The following is a 22,051-nucleotide window of genomic DNA, read 5'->3' as shown; positions in this document are numbered from 1 at the left end:
CAGCATGTAACGAAAGGAGGGTCATATTCCAGAGTGTGTTAGGCAAACCCGAGAGTTACAATTGTATATTGGGGCCATAATGACTTTGCTAGAGCAAGGCCTAAACTTTTAATTAACCTGCCAAGACAAATTACAGCTCGTGGCTCACAGGTAACGATCACGGACAGCTGAGACTCAATGCTGGGGACTCTCAGGAAAGAGGGATTAATAGCGACATCAGAATCAGTCTGTTTTTGTATTAAAAGAAAAAAAGAACCAGTGTTCATTAAACAATCATTGTAGCTTGAAGGGAGGCAGAGAGGTAGAAAGACAGACAGAAAATGGAAGAGGAGGGAGGGGGCAGAGTGCCTTGACTGCTCCCCTCTTGAGTATGTGCAGTGGCCCCACAGGTACCAGGCAGTCTTTGCTTTTTTTCCACCCTAATGCTCACAATGTAGACTGCAAACGACCACCTAAGACTTTTTTTCCAGGCAGGGAAGGGCTGGCCCACCACTGGCAATCACAGAAGTAACATGGGACCACATGAGAAGGGAGGAGCAGGAGGCAGTTGTATGCGCTGTTTCCAGAGCCTTGTTGACAAAGAGTACCCGAGCTCTCCCATCTGTCCACAGACTCAGGGTTTCTGAAGGAAGGACCAAACTTCTATTTGACGCCACAGCTGAATCCTTTGTCCAACAGCGTTTGAGAAGGACCATGGCTATAAGCCCTAGCTGCTTAAAACAGGCACTGTAGCATGGGCTCTATTGCGTGCAGCTCCCCAGGCCTGCTGGAGTACATTCTGCATTTTATCCAGACCCTCAGGTAGTTCTTTAGTGCATTGATATATAGGAAGCATGAGAAAGCCTATCTGCTCTGGTCTGAAAGGATTAAGGGACAGTCTAAGTCATCTAGGTGAGAAAAACCAGGGTGAAAAACAAGATCACGGTCTTAAGGAACATCCCACTATTTCCTTACGGTTTTAAGATGCAGCTCCTAGTTAAAATGGCTTTCTTTGGGAATTTGAATTAATAACCTTTCATATTTATACTCAGTTATTAAAACAGAAATCTAACTGTAAATGGTCCTAGCTCTGTGTGGGCCCAGTGCTGTGTGCCTCCTTGTGAACTGTGCCTAGAAGGAGTCAGGCTAGGAGACTAGGGAACTCAGATGACCTGGGGCATGATAACTGTGTCCCTAAATTAAAGCCACCATAGCAAGAAAGAAAATATGTAGTGACTGCTGCTTGTAGAATCTGAGACGTGACAGCCTAGCCGTGGCTGAGGCCAGCTTCCAGCCTCCAGTTGTAGGGATTGGGAGCTGCAATGTTGGTCTCCAGTTCAGCAATAGCTACTAAGACCCAGATTCAGATTCCAGAATATTTTTAAATTAATCAAGTAATTAATTTGTTTTTTTGAGACAGAGTTTCTCTGGACAGCCCTGGCTGTCCTGGAACTCCTCTGTGGACCAGGCTGGCTTCAATCTCAGTGATCAACCTGCCTCTACTTCCCACGTGCTGGGACTAAACACATGTGCCATCATCACCTGGCAAGTTTATTTATTTTTATTGTCTGTGCATTAGTATGCATTGCCTGCATATATGTCTGTATGAAGCTGTTGGATCCCTTAGAACTAGAGTAACAGACAGTGATGAGCCACCACATAGGTGTTGGGTCCTCTGAAGAAGCATTCAGTGTTCTTAACTGCTGAGCTATCTATCTTTCTATCCCAGATTCCAGAATCTCAAGAAACCAATGGACAGAAATGAATAAGAATTTGTATGATGTTAAAAGCCAAGTTCACGGTAGAGCTTCTGGACTAAGTCAGATTCCCTCTACACCACACAGAAAACTGTAAGAGGGAAACCAGTAGCACGGCAACTGGCAAGACCTGAGCTGCTGAGGTTCCTGCTGAAGGAAACCTGGGCAGGTAAAGGTTGTGCTCTTGCTTATTCCTTACCAACCAAGTGGCATTGTCCATGGAGACTCGGTGGGTATCATGGCAACAGACTACACCTCGAGTCAAGGACAACACCGAGGGATGTTTCCTTCGTCAACATCGGTTGTTGAATGCCACCTCTGCTTTTTTGCCATCGAGGCAAAATATTAGGGCAGAATATAACAGAAGCATATTAACCATGCTCCATTAAACAGAAAGGTTCGCTCTGCCTCAGTACTAAAGGCAAAACTGCAAATAAGGAGGAAATGAGCTGAAAGCGACTATTGCTGATTAGGAGAGGGAATCGGGATCTTTGAAGAATGCTGAAAATGTAGTACTAAGTCAAGAAATGTTCCTTCAATTCCCTTCCCCTTGTCAGACAGACTCCCAGCCAAGGTGCACTCTAAAGCATTCACTAGCCAATGCTCCTGTCCAAGAGCCCCGGGCCATGTTCTGGCTAAATTCTAGATACCAGGAAACACTCTATGTCAGAGAATAGGATAGTTCTATTCTCAGTGAAACCCCAGTGTGACTGCAAACTGCTCTTCCAGTCCCCATCTCTGCCATTTTCACTTTCTGTTCAAGTCATTGCCTTCTCTCATCTGCCAGCCTCTGCTGATTCCAAACGTAAAAGACAAACCCAAATCAAACCAGACCCAAATGACAAGTCAGCGAGTTGAACTAAGTGAGACCTTAAAGACAGGTGGGAGGCAAGTGCCAATGAGGGAAGTGTGTCTTCAGTGTGCTTTGCCATCCAGGATTCCTATCTGAATGTGAGTTTTGTCTCCTCACTCTTGAGAGGCAGCTGAGGGTTCAGACACCTTATCTAGCAAATCCTCTCCGGATGACCTTGTATGCTCTGAGTGGCAGCCATAGCTCTGGGCAAGAGCTACAGCTATTCAACTCCAATTATATTCAATTCTGATTCCTTGCCAGTACCAACTCCTCAGTCCACACAACCTTCCTCTCATCCAAACACATTAATAGAGGGTGTAGCTGCTTACCAATGGTGGTGGTGAGGAAGGAAACCACTTCAGACTCTTTCCCATCATTGTAAAAGGCCAGGTGCCAGATTCCTGAATCCAGATACTGGATGAAACCGGTCTCATGGCTGGATGGGGGGACGGTGCCTCGAGACTGGCGCTGAGGACCCTCCAGGCTCCTTGCCTCTTGGGTTAGCAGCCTTCTTCCATCCAGTAGCTCTACAAAGTCAAACTAAAGCACAAAGGGAGCAGAGTTAGCAATGAACGGACACCTCCACTTCACCAAGCTCCGTGCAGGGCTTCTCCTGTGGAGTTTCTAGAAGGGAAGGGAGTCAGGAAGAGAGGCCAGGAGAATAAACCAAACAAGTCCTCTCTAGATCTGCAGTCGTCATGGTAATATTCTTCCAACTTATTTGTGAACGTGGCAAAATTAATGCTTATCCATTGCCTTGCTTTGTTTTAATTTTGAGACATACAAGCCTTTACTTGATTGTGTACACATTAAGACAGCCATGTTTTCTTTAGTGGCAGGTGCCTCAGTAGGAACACACCAGCCACTCTGTAATTATCGGAGGTTCAGTGCAAGTACGGATGGGAATCTTAGGAAGTTGGAGTGGGATTGCAGCACTGAGTAGGGTTGGGTTAGTCATGGGCTGAATTGGATTAGCTCATAATTCCATCTGTGAAACACACACACTGATTGATCCAAGACTGTTGGTTTGAAGCTCCAGGAAAGTCCGCCATGCAGTAGGGACATCAGGAGGGTGAAGCTTTGCTCCCTCACTCCGAGTAGCTCCCTAGTTAGATTTTAGTGGATGGGAGATATTTAGCCTACCTCGAACAAAGCTGATGCTGTGAAGTTCTGTGGTCGCCAGAGACCAGGCTCATCCATTGCTCTGTGACCTGACCTTTGGAGCTAAAAGTTTTACACATGACCTCAGAATGGATGATGGATATTTACGGCTTTGATGACTTTAACTGTAAAGTTAGCATGTGTGTTGTAGGTGTGTGATCATAGTTGTGCATGTGTGTGCATGGGGTGTGTGTGTGGGGGGGTGCACAGGCCTCTGTTCTCTCTGACTCATGACTCCTCCTCATCCTATTTCTTTCTTTTCTTTCCCTCTTCCTCTCTTTTGGTGTCAGAGATGGAACCCAGAGTCCAGCATGCTAAGCACAAACATTGTCCCTGTACCATATCCCCAGCTCTTTGTTTCTGGTACATGTGTTCAAATAAATGTAAAATCCTGAGGAAAGGAGGGATGCAAGAGACAAGGCAAGTTATTGATTTGGAGTGTCTATGCTAAGCCTTCTATGAATGCTCCTTGTTACAGGAATTCTGCAGGGCAGTTACCATTACTTCCTATTTTGTAGATGAGGAGGTTCTCAAGGAGAGGATAAATTTTGGACCCAAGCTCGCATTGCCCATGGAAAGAGGATTCATGCACAATGTGTGGTTTTCTCTCTGGGCCATAATGTCTGGGACCTGTCATTTTGGAAGGGGTGTAGTAGCAGAAAGGTAGTTGTGAAGTGTCCTAGAATTCTCTGAAAAAGATCCAGAGACCTAACCTCACTCTTCTGGAAGGCAGGATGTTAAGGGGGCAAATGGATGAGAAACCTATACAATAACATGAAATTTCCTTTAAGCTTCAGGAAATGTCTAGGCTTCTGGCCTGGGTTAGAATCTGAATGGACATCCAAGAGGTTAGTCAGGATGTGGGGTCCAGTTACCTGAGTATGAGAAGGAGGAAGGCCTTTTCTGCCGTAAATGCCAACCAGAGCTGCTTTCCCCAGAGACACATTGAACTTCAGATGCACAGGGTGGTCTATGAACACCTGAGATCTCCAGAACGTTCCAGGCGGGATCTTCTGGGAAGCCCGTCTCCCCACATCGATTTCTCCAGAGTCTATGAAACTGTCCTCTGGAAATAAACTACTTGGCTTTCCTACCAAGACACAGGGAAGGAAAGACAAGAACATTCTGGTTAGCCACATACAACAAGGAACCAGTGTCCCAACATCCCGGACTCCACTCTACCTCTCACCCCAGAGGTCTGCAGTCAGCTCCCTGCTTTGCTCCTCCTCCATAGGAGTAAGATAGTCTAGAATTTTCTCCCCAGTGATGCTCAAATTGTTCTGCTAAAAATATTCATTCTTTCAAAGCCGTATGGGTACTCCCAAAGGGCCATCTGTTTACTGCATAATGCTACAGCTTGTTAAAATATATTTTGATCCTAAAAATAATCGTCAGTGGTCACATGAGAAAAACTTTGCAATCGTGTGTGTGTGTGTATGTGTGTGTGTGTGTGTGTGTGTGTGTGTGTGTGTGTGTGTATAAAAGGCTGTATGATGAAGTAGAGAGGACAGAGGGAGTGAGGTGTTGTCATTCATCTTCCAACCCTATAGTGGCAGGATGGGAGTGGAGGGCTCATTTATCGTGTGCATTTTAATAGTTAAAGAAACCTCTCAGGTTCATAGATGAAATCTACAGCAAACTTAGAAAATTTAACCCAGCCCTCAGCCCTGTACCACAAGGGTGGAGGGTGCACAGCAGTGACTGCTTCTGGTGGGGGGCACCAAACCCCAGGAAGGAGGCTACTTACCAAACTTCCCCTTCACAGTAATTAAACACACTCACATGTGCGAGAGATAAGCCCTAGCTTTCTGCCAGACATTGGCCTTCTTAAGAATCAGAGAGGAGGGGCAGGGGCATTGGGAGGACCACCCTTGGGACTCTAAAAACCCCAAATCAAGTCAATAGGCTCCACTGTATTTGTCAGTAGTAAAACCCCCCTGGGCATCCTGGGTCTAAGGCTTTTTGCGTGGATAGAGATACTCTAAGATGTTCTAAGAGAACAAGAGCCATTTGCAAAGGAAACACGTTTGTGGGACTTTTTATGAAAAGCATTTGGAGAGGAGAAATTACAATGTATTCCCCCCCACCCCCCGCTCTCAGCTTTGCAAGATTCCTTACAAAGCATGTTTGACGCTGAGATGGGGCTTGGCAGGCCATTGTTGTAGTCATAAAATATTTTACTGTTTTAAATAATAAAATTCAATTTAAATGTTAAACTTCTCCATATGTTATCATTCCCTTATAAACTCCTAGGCAGAAACATCAGGTTTTTAGCTTCAAACCGTTAAATGTTATTTTAATTAAAAATGTGCCAACAACAAAAAAAAAAGTTAAAATGCGCACTATTAGTAAAAGTATCACGGTATTCTATCACTAACATGGGGGGGGGGGGCTCTGCATTTAACTCCTTATGGGAGGAATGTGCCCCAGACTTTTACCTTGAAAATGAAGACAAACTTCTACATCATGAGTCACGGAACTTCAAAGGCAAGAGTCTGATTCACATTGCATTAAGATGGGACAGCATTACTCTCATCCTTCTTTATCTGATCTGTAGGTACCCGGGACTGTAACCCTTTTATGGTGCAGGTAGAGAGTTTGCACCCTCAGCTCTGAGCTCTCCCAGGGAGGCAGAACTGAGGGGTGTAAGCATAGCGCCCTCTGAACCTCCCATGCCTAGGAAAGGCTGAGAAAGCAGCATAGCCTGCTAATTCCAGGGACTGCTTTTAGGAGAGCAGGGTGGGGTCGGAGCCAAGGGGGCTGGAGAACTGTCTGCACTCACATGTTCCCTGCCTCGGAATAAATAATGGAAAATCTTCCCTCACTTTAGCCCAGGGCTCCTTTCCTCTCTGGCAAAGAGGAGAGCATAGGGTGGGAGGCAGCCTTACAGGTCATGATGGGTCCAGAGATACCCTCCAGAACTCAGGCAGGATTCTAGGCGAGGGTATATAAATAGACATAGCACTTGCCCCAAAGAGTGACAGAGGAGAGTTTTCTGTCATTGCACTTTCTATAGTTCAAGGATGTGGGCTGGGTATGAGAGAAATACTCTTTTCACACTGGGCCAATTGGTGGGGAATGGTGGCCGAGAGGAAAGAGTGAACAGCATTTGCTGCCTTTAGCTCATGGGAAAGATGCCTGAGATTGCCAGGGCTGGGGCTAGGCAGGGCTGGAGGAGAGAGAGAAAGAACCCGACCTGCCTTTGTCTTTCCAGATCGTGAGACTCCTTGTTTTTAATTCTGAGCACAAAGCGTGAGGACTAGAATATAAAATGTCCCACTGCGAAGTGTAATGCACCAGTGGAGTGAAGGGGATGGGAGGAGAGGCTGGTAGAGGGGGAAATCTGTGTATGAAACTCTTCTTTCATGCATATTCTGGAAGACAGCAGGTATTCGTCGGAGGAACAGTGCTAAGGCGGAGGTTAATGAGTTCCAGCTATGTCAAGGGCCCTCATTTACATGAGCTCAGTTGATTCTCAGGACACTAAGACCAACTCTACACGGAGGAGGCTCTGAATGCTTAAGAAGCCAGTCAGAGACGAAGTCACTTGAGAAATCTCTTTACCTCGTAGAATGTGGCTTCTCAGAGGGATTAAATACGTGAGTGGTGAATTAAAATCTGGAGTGACACTCTTCGGTGGTGTTGGGGTACACTGACCCTCTCAAAGGGCAGCAACTCCAGTGGGGTTCGTGGGGTGAATGTCAAGATTTAGCCAGCTAGATCCAAGGTCCGGTTAAGAACCTGGTGGTATGTCAGGGTTTGGAAGTTGGTCACATTTTACTCATCAGGAAGCCGTAAACAGACTCAGGGTAGCTGGGGGTCTGAAGACGGCCATGAGAAGCACACTATAGTACTGCTAGGTGTCCCTAGGCCTTGACAAATGGTACAGGAAACTCGGTTTAGACCCTAGCCCTTCCAACAGCATGATTCAGTTTCACAGCACAGATTCCACTGATAACTATCTTTATCTTTGTACACTTAGATTCAGGCTTCTTAGAGCAATGCTGTCCAAATACACAATCACGTCCATAAAAGAAATCTCTCAATGAGCTGCTGAAATGGTCGAATGGCTCCATCAAACGTGGGAGATTTGGAAGAACTGGAATTGCCCTGCATCCCAATCACAGTCTTGACTCTCCTGAGCGGATCCATCTATCCAGGTTCTAAATTTCTAGTCAACTGACAATCCCCTCACCTAATTTTTTTTCTTTTTGTTATTCTCAGTGCAATAGATTGCACAAAGAATCCCTTAGTTTCCTTAGCAACTGTTTGAAATTTATTTGGCTATCAAAATAAGCTGTTCCATTTTGGAGAGCCCAGCTGAGCCCGTGTGCGGCAATTTGTATGGTTCAAACTGATAGGCATTCTTATTCCACTGCAAAAGGAAAGCACCATCCCTGGCCGGCCTAGTCGACCATCAGAGAGGCATGTTTACGCAGCGACTCCTCCTTCCCCATTAATGCAAGCGTGAGGTCCTGTGGTGTTGTTTCAGGAAGCTGCTACATTTGGTTTCTGCCCCATAATGACCCCGAAATGGTTAGAGACACTTTGTAAAATACAGCATCAATTACAGTTTAATGTCATCCTCACAGACGTGAGAAACACGGTACTGGGATCATCACATTTTAATTTATATAATTTAAAAGGCATGCTTTAAAATATTTTTTAAATACCCCAAACCTTAGGAAGACCCATGAGGGTAAATGTTAATGAGTATACATCCCTAGGGTCTTCAGCTTTGAAGTGGAATGGCCTGGACTAGGTAGACAAGATGAGAGGCCTCGCTGGACTGATGACCACTCTCTACAAGTGTCTCCTCCCTGGTGGGCTAGCAAAGGAGCCACCATCATCCTTGTTTTACAGATGAGGAAACTGAGGTCAGATGGATGAAGTAACTAGAACGAGTGAATGGAACAAATAAAAGGCTGGGTTGGGAACCACATTTGGACCGTGTGGCTTCAAGGACATCTGAGCCCACCACTAGCTTTTTTTTCTCTTAATCACATCATACTGCTTTTCCCATGATCATGGTACAGGGACGCTAATCTTAATTCTGTAATCAATTCTTTCCCCTGATACCATCAGAAGGGGCCAGAAATGTGCCCTCAAAGTAGGGTTAGGAATTTCACTACCGAGACAAAGTCTAAGGAAGCAGGGTTTTATCATCACAATTTAAAACAGAAACTGAGTAGACATTGGTTCGCTTGGGGTGGAGGGGGGAGAAGAACCATGTTTCAGGCACATGCATTGCCCCCTCCCCCACAGCAATCACTCCTGATGCTGACTGCTTTCCAGTACTGCCCTCCATTTAAGGGGCTTATAAACAGGATTTTCATTTGCATCAGTAATAACCGATAATCCCTTTAAGCAAAAATTCCCCAATTAAAACAAGCCAATAAGGCAGTGTAATTTCATGTTGTTTCTTATCTACACAACCCCCTTCTCCGGAAAAACTAACAGAACCCAAACAACCCACAAAGTAATTTCATTAGCGTGCAAGATTTCAGATAGGCTTAACTCCCGCTGAAGGAATGTCTGTTAGAGATTCATGGTGGGAAGAAACTATGCTGTGTTACAGGAGGTCCTTTACCAATTCCACGAGGGATAAAGATGGCTTGCATGCGTCTTCACAGGCTGGTCTAAAGGCAGCGGTTCCTCTGTGGGTTCCACTGGTGGGACTAGACAACGTGAATTAGCGTGAGGTCTGCAAGCCACCAGCAGGACCATGGACAGTGCCACCTCTGCCAGATCCCTGAAGAGTGCCAGTCTACCCCACAACGATTCTTGTACAGATTTCACCGGTAGGACTTGCAAATTGCAATGCAACCTATAGAGAACCTGCAGCTCAGTGCTTTCTAACTGAGCCACAGGAAGCAGAAGTGGAGTCTGGAATGCTTGGCTCAGGGAGTTTGCTTAAGCTGACATCACAGTCAGCAGCTCCACCAGTGGTCTCCACATGTTGCCTTCTTCCCTACCCCGTGACTGGGCAAGGCAGCATACGTTATTCAGTATTTTGGTTCTTAAAAATCTTTAAAATGAATGAAAGGCCTTTTCTCTCAAAACAGTGGGTAAGCATTCGGGTTTGGTTCTTTCAGAAGTCTCTGTTCATATCCCTTAAATGTGTCCACAGGTCAACAGCAGTTGACTTTGAACTTGAAGATCATCATTGCAGAAGAGGTGCTCTGGGTAAGCACAAGTTACCCTTTTAACCAAACCAATGGCTTTGAAAGGACACAGAGACCCAAAAGGCATGAGCCCAGAGTTAAGCAAGGCAAGAGGAAACATGGTGTGAGCTACAAAGGTAGGGGCCATGGCCACTTTGCCAACAGGAAAACAGCAGAGCAAAAACAAAGATCACAGCAGGTGCAGGAGAAGGGAAGGCCACCATGCCTGAAGGACATGTGGACTGGCCTGGGAGCTCACATTGTTCCAATTTTGGCTGACAGTGAGGGAAGTTGTATCTATGGATTGTTATAAAGACCATTAAGAAATTCAAAATATGGGTCCATGGGTTCCCACTCAAGAATGCCAAGCACAAAATGTCACCACTATTTCTGTCATGCCTCATGGTACAACAGGATTTCACATCTATATCTCCTTTGAGGTCCTGTCACCATGGGGGTGGATCAGTTGGGAAAACTAATGGGGGGGGGGTTGGTGAGAGCTCTGAGGTCCTAGACCCAAATTCATATACTCAATTCTGACATCCTCTGGGTCAAGTCCCTTCATGTCATCATTTGTGTTTGTACCTAGAATGGACATAGCTAATTATACCCATTTCATGGGGTTGTGAGGGTTAAGTGTGTGGTAAAATGACGCTAGTCAGAAGTTTTGATGCAAACACAGTGAGTACACAATAATTGTTACTACTGCAGACAAAGAAGCTGGTCAGAGACAGCAGTGACTTGGTCACTGGGTGGGCCCATCTTCTGAAATATTTCTACTGAAACACAGTCTAAAAGTTGACCGCACCACCCCCTACCATGTCCCCTCCCACACATGCCTCTTGATCCCACACAAAGATGGCTGGCTGGCAGTGTGAATGCCCTGAACGCATCTGCGGAGGCATGGAATGAGATGTGGCAGAGCAAGCACCCTGGGTCCCGCTGGCCCGGCTCTGGGCTCACACCGACAGGGAATGGGGATGAAGACACAGGTGGACTGCAGCTGGCATGGGGTGTGGAGGACGGAAGAAGACGAAGCATGAGCTGTGAGTCAGGCACAGGGTGTGCATGATGGAGGCCTCCTCCGTTCAAAGGCAGACACAGAGGACTCACGACACGGACAACGCAGCAACCCTACCTTCTGCGGCTCCTTTGCCTTTCCTGTCAGGGGTCTCTAAGCCAGTGCCCCCTGAGGGATACAGGGAGACGTCCGTTGGCACAGGCCAGCTGCTGGCTGTGTCCTCCGTGATCTCATACATCTGCCCCTCCATCGGCTGCAGGTGCCAGTTTAGGCCAAACAGGTGCATGGCTGTAGTGAGCAATGGAAAAAGTCATCTTTTTCTGCTGGAGGTGGAAATGGAACTCCCAAGCCACAAGGAAAGGGGGTCTGGGGTGGGGAAGACAGACCCTCAGTTCAGTTCAACAACAGCCCCCAGAGAGAGAGAGAGAGAGAGAGAGAGAGAGAGAGAGAGAGAGAGAGAGAGAGAGAGAGAGATCTTAGAGTGCCAGACTCTGCAAGGGGGCTCGAGACACAGTGATGATCAAGGTTTAGACCATGTCCCCAAGGGGCTCACAGTCTGGTGATGTTATGGGTAATCAGGAAGATCAGAGCTCCAGGAGGCCTTCACCTTTTTCATCAAAGGACAAATAAAAATCTATAATTTGTATGACAAAGGATTATCTCCTTAATATAAAAACAACACCCACGAATAGGTAAAGTCTAACAGTGTGGCAGAAAAATGGGCATAGGATATGAACAGACAGGTTACAGAACAGGAAATACCAAGGGCCCTGAATCATACGAAAAGGCTCTTAACATCACTCACTGTGAAAGAAATCTAAGTCAAACTCTGAAATATTAGTTTTCACATATGGTTTGGCAAAGATAAAAAGGACTGAAAATATACTGTGTTGGCAGAGGAGGGGAAGCCGGCGCCCGCACACTTTGCTGGCGTGAGCATAAATGGCTACGTGATAAAAAGCCATAAAATTTAAAATATATTCACCCTTTACCCTGGGATTTCAAGGTCCCGATTCTAGAAACTTCTCCTCCAGATACACTCACATATGTAATAAATGGTGCACATACAGGGTTACTCACTACAACATTATTTTAATAGCAAAATTTCATAAACTGGTCCATTGAGAAGAGGCCAGGTAGGATCTAGCCACACAACACAAAAGCACCGATCATAAAGAGACTGAAGAAGATTTTTATGCTTTTCTTTTCTAGAACAAAAACTGTAACCTGCAGAAGAATGTGTTTGACATACGGCCTTTGACTTTACAGTGTACTGAGTATCGGAAGGATATGAAAGGCAGTCATAACGCTGGGTGTTCCCTGTGAGGGAAGGGCATGGTGCAGGGCAGGGGTGGGAGGGGGATGTTCTGCACATCCGTGTTTTGTGCCACGAGACAGCAAAGAGTGAACACTGTCTGAAGTATACAGTGCCTGTTCAGGCTGTGGATGCTGTTTCCACAAAGATCTGTAATTGGTGCGTGACTGCTGTCTGGACTTCACTTTGGGAATCAATACTTAGCTCTTGATTCGTGCATGGTGACACACATCTGTAACCCCAGCAGGGGGGAGGCTGAGGAGGCAGGCTGTGAGATCTATTGAGCTAGGAGGCCAGTCTGCTCCATTTGGTGAGACCCTTTCACAAACACAAAAAGAGATACAAAGATGACTTGGCAGAGCTTATGTCCTGAATTCAATCCACTAAATTACCAAAAGCTGGTCACTATGTGCTGGAGTATGCATGGTGGCAAACACAACAGAAGAAACTCCACCTTAACGACGTGGAAGGAGAAACAAACCCCTAAAGTTGTCTTCCGATGTCCACTTGAGTGTTGTAGCACACTTGTGCTGGCACTCGCACAGTGCCACATAACACACATACACCAAAACCCAACCCAACCCCAAAATACTACTCCAAAATGAAACAAGATTTAAACCTGGTCAGAGGTCTGCACTCGCCACATCCAGGATCCCTGCTCTGGCTCTCCCACATGTAGCAAGCATTCGTCTTCCTGGATCCCCCACCATGTCCTGTCTAGGACCCCTTCCTCTCATTGATGATCCTATTTTTAAAGGCCCTCTGTGGCAAACTCTGGAGAGTTAGAATCGATTCAGACAGCCAGAGCACACACTCAAGCAGTGAAGACAGATGGGTTAGGATGTCCACTCAGAAGGGCATGGCCTAGAGGAAGGGGTGCCTGAGAAGGAGGGCCACAGGAAGGCAGGGCTGATCTACAGAGATGGGAAGGCCCAATAGGAAGGTCCATAGAATTATACTGACTGCCTAAGGTGTATGTCTGGTAACACGAATGCAGTATTTCTAATCCTCAACGCCACTAGACACAATTTTGAGAGGGCTCAGAAATGTTAGGTCTTAGTACAGATTAATAAAAGCAATCAGAAGGTTAGTTAAAATTATAATGACTGATAAGACAATGATTGAGATGTTTTACTGTGCGCTACACACATAAAACTATCAGAACAATGTATCCTTTGGCTTTCATGCAAACTAAAAGGTTAATCTTTGTAGCCAGATGTTACAGATGAACAAGTGAAGGCAAGAGAGCTACTGCCATGTAGGAGATTAAATGGACAAGAAGAAGCAGAGGCTGGTCTAGAACCTGCATCTAGTCTGCAACCCAGACATGAAGACTAGCACCCTGAGTCTGTTGCTGTCTCTTATCAGCTCTATCTCACAGTGCATGAAGCTGGCAGATGAAGACACTCCTTCCTGAAAATCAGAGCCTCCAAGGCTGAAACAGGATTCCACAGGATGCCGAGAAACAGGTTGTTATACGGATACGTTCACAGCGAGTGGATTTGAGGACCTATGACAGCCTTTTTAGGCCATAAAACATGGTAGAGGCACCTGGCAAACACAGCATATCTATGACTCCAGGGCATATTCAAATCATGTCCGGGATAGGCACATGGCTGCTTCAGCCAGGAGGTTGTATTTGTGTGACAGTGAGGAGAACGACTTTTCCTTTTGCTCTGGTGTCTGTGATGTGGGACCAGAGGTAAGAAGACTCTGAACCCCAATTGCTGTTTCCTAGCTGTAGTGTCTTATCTGAGAAATGGGGGAACATTCCATCAGTGCTTTTAGCACTGACTCAGTGGGGTGTCGTGTCATAAGGGTCCTCTATCAGAGGCGTGCACTATGCTAATGGGGGTACTGCATAAGTACTATACCATACCAGAGGAATACCTTAGCAGAGGGGCCCTGTGTCAGAGGTATGTGCTCAGTGGGGAAGGTATTAATGTCAGAGGAGCATGCAGGAGCAGTACCATGTCCAAGGGGTGCTATTTCAGAGGTGTATACCATGTCAGTGGGGTGCCGTGTAAGTGGTGTACCCTGTCAGAGGGGTTTCGTGACAATGAGGTGGCATGTCAAAGTGGTGCCTTGTGAGGGAGATACCATGTCAGAGGGGCACCAAGTCAGTGGAGCACCACGTCATAAGGGTACACTGGGGCTTAGCGTACCATATCAGTGGGCTACTATATGCCAAGGTACTTTGCCCAGTGCCCATAAGTACTGTATTTTCCCAGGGGTTGGATTTGTTGATAATAACACGGACGGGGATACTAGCAGCTCCCGCTGACGGAGCGACGTTTTAGTCAGGAGTCCTGTGCAAGGTGCTTTACCCTGCTTTCCACTTCTGAGTAATGGTGACGATAAGAAGACAGCCGGCCTGCCGGTGAGGAGGGAAGCTGGTATTTCCTGGGTTGAATTGGCTCACATTTCTACTTACCTTCCTACTGTTTTAATCTATATATTGGCAACTCTGACGGTAATGGAGAACTTCCTTGAGCTACACACAACTCGGATGTACGCCATTAAATGAGCAGAGCTCCTTCCCCCATCAGAGTCAATTATCTTATCTAAGAGTGCCAAGTGCTGTCTTGTTAAAAGGTCACAAGAATTAACTAATTCCAGAATGAATAGAATGCTCACAGCTCTGTGAAAAGGAACATTTTTATTGTCAGAGCTTAATTTTAAGAAGCTAGGAAAGCAAGCTTTTCCTTAAAAAGCAAAACAAAACAAACAACCCTGCTGGGGCATCCTTCGGTAGGGTGGGAGAGCAGAGTCTCAGAGATGAGTCTGATCCCCAAGTCCAGGGTCCCAGGGGAAGTTACAGGTCTGTGTTGACATCTCATTCTTTCTGCTCTGCCTCCTTGGAGAAGCTCACACAGTTGTGAGAGTGACAGGTAGTCTCTGTGACCTATATATAGCAAAGGACCCTCTGGAAGCAAAACTTCACTTAAAACCATTTGTGACTTGTGCCATATTCCTCAGAGACTCCCCGGGCCACCCTGGGCTAATGGTGATAGGGAAAAGGATCGATGCCATCAAGATGGAGCTGAGAAATTGCTTGCTGATACTTCGCTGCTAACCTAACAGGCAAGAGGTGCCCACTGACACAACAGTAGCAAGTGAGGGGTAACCGACCACTTTCTGATTGGAATTCCCATAGTCAGGAGGGAATTCATGTCTGCACCGTAACCTCACAAGAAGTCCAGGGCTGGCGAGGACATAGGCCTTGGTTGGGGAATACTGCTGCTGTTTTGCTAAACAGACATGGTGTGCCTGTCAAATTGCTTTCTGGATAATTACGTCTATCCCCGTAGATTAGCCCTTCTGGCAGCTTTGGTCAGAGACTTCTTTAAACAGGATGTAGCATTAACCGCAGAGACTCTGTCTAGCCAGATGCTGGGAGTAAGTGCCTGCTAAATGCTCAGTTATGCATGAGACATCTTTATCACCCTCTCCGAGGCTCAGAAGACAAGAACCCTGGAGCTGGAGGACTGGGTTGGATACCATAGAATGCCTTCTCCTGGGCATGGCATGGCCTTTGTACTCTTGAACTCACAGCAGCTATGACTGCCTGCACAGAATAGAGCTCATCAACACCCTGTCATGGAGCAGGGAAGGCCTTTGGACGCTCCACCCTCCCCTGAAGATCTCTAGACAATTAATGGCTAGTGGTGGAGAGAGAGAGAGAGAGATATTTTCTGCTGTGATATGGCCACTGGTAAAGTGTTCAGGCTTCTATAAGTAACCTCTCACCCATATGTATGCAAGACTAATCAAGCTGTTTAAATCACTAATTAGGGGGGGGGGGAAGGACATGGAAGTTAAAGAGGAACTAGTTAGGAAAAGGAAGGGGACAAGTGGGAATGAGGGGGTCACTCGAAAACAATAGAGGGCAAATATGATCAAAGTACATTACATGCATGTATGTCAATGTCATGATGAAGCCCATTATCATGCATGACTAGTACATGCTAATAAAAACCACTGGGCCTTTGGATGGTGAGAATGACAGACATGGATCTGAGAAGGCAAAGGACCAGTCAGCAACAGTATCTTGAAGCAAAAGTGAAGAGGACCTTTAGCCTGCCTCTGGGGCCCCAAATAGAAGTCATGCTAAGAAGCCCTCAGCTCTGTCACTGTACTGCCTGGTGAGTTTTGCAGTCTTGGTTAAAGACTTGGGGAAGAGAGAGGAAGAAAGATAGTCTGTGTTCTCTTCAAAGGACACACAGACACAGACAACACATAGATACACAAACTGTTTGGGTCACAAATAGGGGGTGGGGAGGACATGGAAGTTAAAGGGGGACTAGTTAGGAAAAGGAAGGGGACAGTGGGAGTGGGGGTAGCTTTATGTTGCCTCTTTTCTCTTCAACTGAAAGTGAGACACAGAAAGAGAAAAGCACACACACACACACACACACACACACACACACAGATATATATGCAGAGATACAGACACAGACACAGATGACAAACATACACCCACAGATAAAGACACAGACAGACACAGACACAGAGACACAAATACAAAGACAGACAGGCAGGCAGGCAGGCAGGCAGACAGACAGACAGACAGACAGACAGACAGACACACACACACACACACACACACACACACACACACACACACACACACACGCATGCACACAAAGCTCAGTGAGGAATTTGGTCCTTGGAATCTATAAGCTTCAGTCACCACCTGATCCCTGACAGTCATTCAAGTACCAAGAGTAACCTTCCAAAGTGTGGTCCATGGCCAACACATTGCAGATATCATTCAGTCTCATGCTCATGTAAAAGGTGGTCTGGAGAACGTTAGTGAAGAATGTATATAATGGTACTGAAGTGAAAGCTAAGCTAAAGTGACCTTTGAGTTACTGAAAGAGGTTAGGGTGAGCTACCAAGCCCAGACAGCAGAGCTGGCTCAAGGGTGAACGAGCTTCAAGCTCTTCCTCTTTCTGTGTCTCACTTTCAGTTGAAGAGAAAAGAGGCAGCCTAAAGCTACCCACAAGATAAAGGCTGAAATAGGAGTTGGAGGCCGGGGCTTATGGGGCCACTAGACTCTGTCCTACAGGAACCCTTCTTTGAAGTGACATGGAGCAGTGAACACTGTTTGGTCAAATGTTCTGAGAGTAGAGACTATAGGTTAACAATTATAATAAAAGAAGCCAGAAAATATAAACAATTCTCCCAGCCCGCTAACGATGGAGGAGATCATTCAAATACCAGAAATCACTTACTGTATTCTTCATTCTCTGAGGAATGAAGAGTGACCACCCACCAATGCACGTTGCAGGATTATGTAAATTATACCCTGCACTTACATACTTATAACTAAGGTGCAGATCCCTGTTCAAGTATACCACGGGTGACCTAGATAAGGAGTGTGGTTTTCCCATTAGACTACTTGTAATTCAATGAGAAGGTGACAAGATGCTCCAAGAGTTCAGAGAGAGGCCTTGGAGAAGTAGCGGGGTTCACAGGATCACCCACATTGAAATGTTAATGATTTCTAAAAGCCAAGAGCCAGGGTGGGAAAGTTCAATCGCCCCAGCTCTGGTCCGTCTGATCCTGGGGCTGACATTTTCCTGTTGCCTTTTCCAGCCCAGTGAGACATGAGTGATGGCTCAGAAAGTGCAAGCTTTGTCCTGACATTTGAAAAAAAAAAAAAAGGAGGCTCCATTGATGTTCAGACACACTGAAGGTACCCTCGCACCCAACCCAGAAGAGGCAATTAACAAAGTCATTAAGCCAGCGTAGGAGAGGGGAGTTTCAGCTGTCACAAGGCAGCGGGATAGCGTGCAACTCCTGCAGACACCCACTTGCATTTATGCTGGAGCAGCTCCAAGGAGTGAGTGGAGATGGTTTTAACTGTGAGGAACTGCTGGGCCGAGCGGCATTTGGGTGGCTTGGCTGCATCTGTGTCTATGCATCGCTTGCAGGCCTGGGGCCATCAGAGCCCAGGAAAGGGCATCAGACACCCTGCAACTGGAGATTCAGACAGTTGTGGGCTTTAATGCGGGTGCTGGGAATCCGACCTCGGTCCTCTGGAGAAGTGGCCAGTGTTCTTAACCTCTGAGCCATCTCTCTAGGCTCACCACGTGGCATCTTTAATCTCTAAAGTAGAAAGCATGGTCATGTGATCGGCTGCCCACTTTCCTGTTTTAGTACTCAGATTTAGGATACTTTTTGTTTGTTTAAAGTCACTGGTGATTGGACTTATGGTCTTCCAAGGAGGGGAAACAATGACAATATCAATACAGAACAAGATTCCCTGAAAAGGTCACACTGTACTAAAGGTTCTTCAGGTCAACAGAACAGAACTTCATGACTGTGGAGAGCTGGGACGCTGTAGATCCAGATCTATGATTACTTTGCGCTGGCTTCAGACTCCGTAATAGTCATTAACTACCAGCTGCTGTGAGTGGCTCACTCTTCCAGCTGTCGGGTAAATCTTTGAAATAGAGCCCATTATCCAGCCTACAGGCTTCCACCGACACCAAAGAAAGCTAAGTTATCAGAGAGCATCTGAGACCTATACAAATTACCACACTGTGCTGTCACCTGTCTGATGTCCCCACCAAAGTATCTGGCCAATGCATTGCTGTGCAACTTCTTTTTGTTTGGTGGCTGTAAGGATCCCCACTTAACCGTATCTAGAATGGAACATGTCACTAGAGCCATCTGAATCTATTCCAGGTCAGGGTCACCAACTGTGGCTCAGAATAAACTAGTTCTTACTGATGTTTGCATCAGCACCAACAATGACAGAAAAGGCAAAGATCACACAAGAGCAGAAACTTCTCATCTCCCAGTTCACAGTCCTGCTTCTATAAAGCTACCAGTGGCCCAGAGACATGTGTGGCAGGTGAGGAAACAGAAAGCAGCCTGGACACCTGACATGGGAGACTGGCTAAGGTACAGGCACCGTATGCATGGGAGCCTCTACGACAAACATCTGTGATTGCCACAGTGAAGAAGGTCTCTGCGATGCAGGGTTGGGCAAGGGTGCAGGGCATAAAACTGCATTTTTCTTCTGATTGTGCTTCCGTGTGTTCTATATGTGCATATGAACATCAACAAAGGGATAGGTTAAAAGGACACCAGGCTTGAATCACTGTGTGAGGCTAGTGGATACATTTTGTTCTGTAGTTTCCGAAGGCTTGTGAGTGCTATTTTACACATGAAAAGAGGTCCTGTAACTCAATCTCAGGCAGGATAGGTCTGAGGGTGCTGCAGTGGAGGGAAGAGGCCTTAACATAGCAGGTGTCAGGGAGTTATACCAGGGTACAGTGGGGGCTCTGAAGGCTCTGTGACCCCCAAAGACACACAGGTAAGTGGTGGAGCCGCATTTGAGTCCAGATCTTGGTTTCAAAGCACAGGCTCTCAGTCACCGCCCTTCTGACGAGTTACGGTGGCTAATATTAAGCTAAAGGAAGAATCCAATGCAAACCTTTGCTGCAGGCACAGCAAGAGTTGCTCTTCGGGATGCTTCAAGGGGCTTTCCTTTTCTACCCTGGCTTTCATGATCAAAGTCGCATGTGTGTCAGTCAGATTGTAGCCAAGAGCAGAGGGCAGTCTGTCCAAAGCACACTAGTCTCCTGACTCTGGGCAAAAGCTCTCAGCCTCACTCACTCTCAGCTTCCTCCTCTTCAAAATGAAGCTGACTTTTAACACCCATCCCAAAGGATCAAATGAGATAACACATGGAATTGTCTCAGAACGGTGCCTAGCACACAGTAGGAACTTGGTGAAGGGCAGCTGTCATAACCTCTGCCGCTATCCGGACACCTTTCTGTCCTTAGCTCCTGTTCTTACTGAGAAATTTAGCCAGTTCTGTTGCCTGCCCTGCTTTTCCTTCTTTCTCCACATTCCTCATGACTCTCTGCCACACCATCTGCGGGTTCCTTTAAGCTGCGGGCACTCTCTTGTTCCCATGAGTTGACAGACTCTGGGCACAGAATGAGAGTTATTTGTCCAACAGATAAAACAGCTTTTAAGGGTAGAATTGCTATAAAGCAGTCTGACAGGATCCCACCGGTGGCTACGTGGGGCTAATTTTAAATCAAGTAAATATACTGCTTCCCATCCTGTCTCTTACTAGAACATGACTAGCAGTCAGGGCTACGGTTTCTCACTCATGGATGCATTCTTTCTAGAGATTGGACTCTCGCACCATGGTTCAATTTTCTGTACTGTACAGAACAGGAGAGAAGGCCACTTTCATGTGGCAAACATGTGAGCCCATGGGCAATATGGATGCCCGTCTAACTGGAAGGCACAGAGAACTGGTGACGGCAAGCTGATGAGAAAAGGAAGCAGAACCTTAATTTGTACAGAATTCTTACTGCGGCAGTGGACTAAGAAAGCTCCTCCCCTATCAGGCTCTACTGAGACCTCTTCCTTGATTTCCTAGAGTAGGGCCCGGCCTGCTCTCTCCATCCTTTCAAACCACCTCAGCCTCAGCATCTGGCTTTTCCCTGTCAGTTGCCAAAACTGCCGACTGTATAATGGAGCACCGTTAATGATGTATGGCTTTGGCCATGTTGACTTCTGTGGCCAAGGACATAGATGGCTGATTCTCCAGGGATGATGTTCGAGCTGTGGGGTAACTTCCCTTTCAGCAGCTGCTGTTTCCTTATCCTTAAGGTGGTGCCATCTATGCTAAGGCATCAGTATCTACCTTCAAGTAGGTGGGAGGTAGTCAAGTGGGTGTGGTGTCTACGATAGTGTGGTTAACACCAACCTGACTGTTTCTGTGGTGTTATCAGGGCTGGTGATGAAGAAGTAAAATCAGGAGCTATGAGGACTTGGAGAGTTAAGAGGCCTGAGATTTTGTTTAGAAATGGAGAAGGCGGCTACACTGAGTGTTTTGCTTTGGAGACCTACTAACCCCTTCAAAGAACAGTTGAAGAGATGCAGCCTTGGCCAGTGCATTTGTGGAAGGACCTGGGTGCAAGAACCAAATGAACATCTTCAGACTATAGCTTAGCTCTTTCTATTAAAAAACAAACAAACAAACAAACTGTGCCCTGGAGTCATAAAGAAATCCTGTGAGGGGAGAGAAATCACCCTTAGAGCTTGTTGTCCCAAATGGAAGGAGTCCAGCCTGGTGCCCAAAGTACGGGCAGTAAGCCAAGGCTGAGAAACCTATAATTTCCCTTCCCAGACAGTGCCAGAGATGTGAAGCCGGGTGGACACAAGACGCCGTGAGGATTGTTATTAAAATAATAACGGTTCTCCTTTATGAGAATTGTTCTCTTGTGCATGGTATAATATTGGAGAAGTCCCTTCCACATGTCACTTAAACAACCCTTTAAAGGCAGATATTGTTATAACCTGTTTTATAGAATGGTGTTATATAGAACCCATTTATGGAATAGGTGTCTCAAAGCAGAGCTAGACACAGTTATGAATTAAATTCTGGAGTTTTGAAAAAGCAGGCTCCTAATTGTTTACAACTGCACCACTTACTAAAGCATTGCCCTGGACTCAGACAGAGCCCCAGGGACTCTGGGTCCTCAGCTCTACTCACACTGTTGCCACGGAAGCACAGCCCAGGCAGCCCCCCTTCCTTATTTAATCTCAATTCGAACAAAAGTGGCTTCATAAGACTACTGCTGAGGGAACAAGCAGCCAGTGAGTGACCCTACAGAGAGAACACGCTGAAGCCTGGTGAGGGCCTGTCTGCGCCTTATGGTCAGGGCTTTACTAATGACCTTGGGATCAGAGAAACCCAGGGACAGCCTGCCTATTCACACCACTCAGCTGGGGGCAGGCAGCACTGCCCTCTAGACAGCAGTG

General features: G+C 46.4%; 1 protein-coding gene across 22 annotated transcripts in view; it reads right to left on the bottom strand.

The window, feature by feature from the left end:
• Positions 1 to 22,051, bottom strand: part of Tenm4 (teneurin transmembrane protein 4) — a 2,974,939-nt gene that overhangs the window by 167,902 nt on the left and 2,784,986 nt on the right. For all 22 annotated transcript variants that reach the window (XM_039113155.2, XM_039113170.2, XM_063262756.1 and 19 more), the window contains 3 exons: positions 11,053 to 11,223; positions 4,626 to 4,840; positions 2,919 to 3,129 (listed from right to left, as the gene is read on the bottom strand). In XM_039113155.2, the coding sequence (XP_038969083.1) occupies positions 2,919 to 3,129; positions 4,626 to 4,840; positions 11,053 to 11,223 (597 nt within the window). The remainder of the gene's footprint in view (positions 1 to 2,918; positions 3,130 to 4,625; positions 4,841 to 11,052; positions 11,224 to 22,051) is intronic.

This window comes from Rattus norvegicus, chromosome 1 (assembly GCF_036323735.1).
Source record: "Rattus norvegicus strain BN/NHsdMcwi chromosome 1, GRCr8, whole genome shotgun sequence".
Taxonomy (NCBI): Eukaryota; Metazoa; Chordata; class Mammalia; order Rodentia; family Muridae; genus Rattus; species Rattus norvegicus.
Note: the sequence above shows the minus strand (reverse complement) of the source record. Positions and strands in the feature narration are given on the sequence as shown.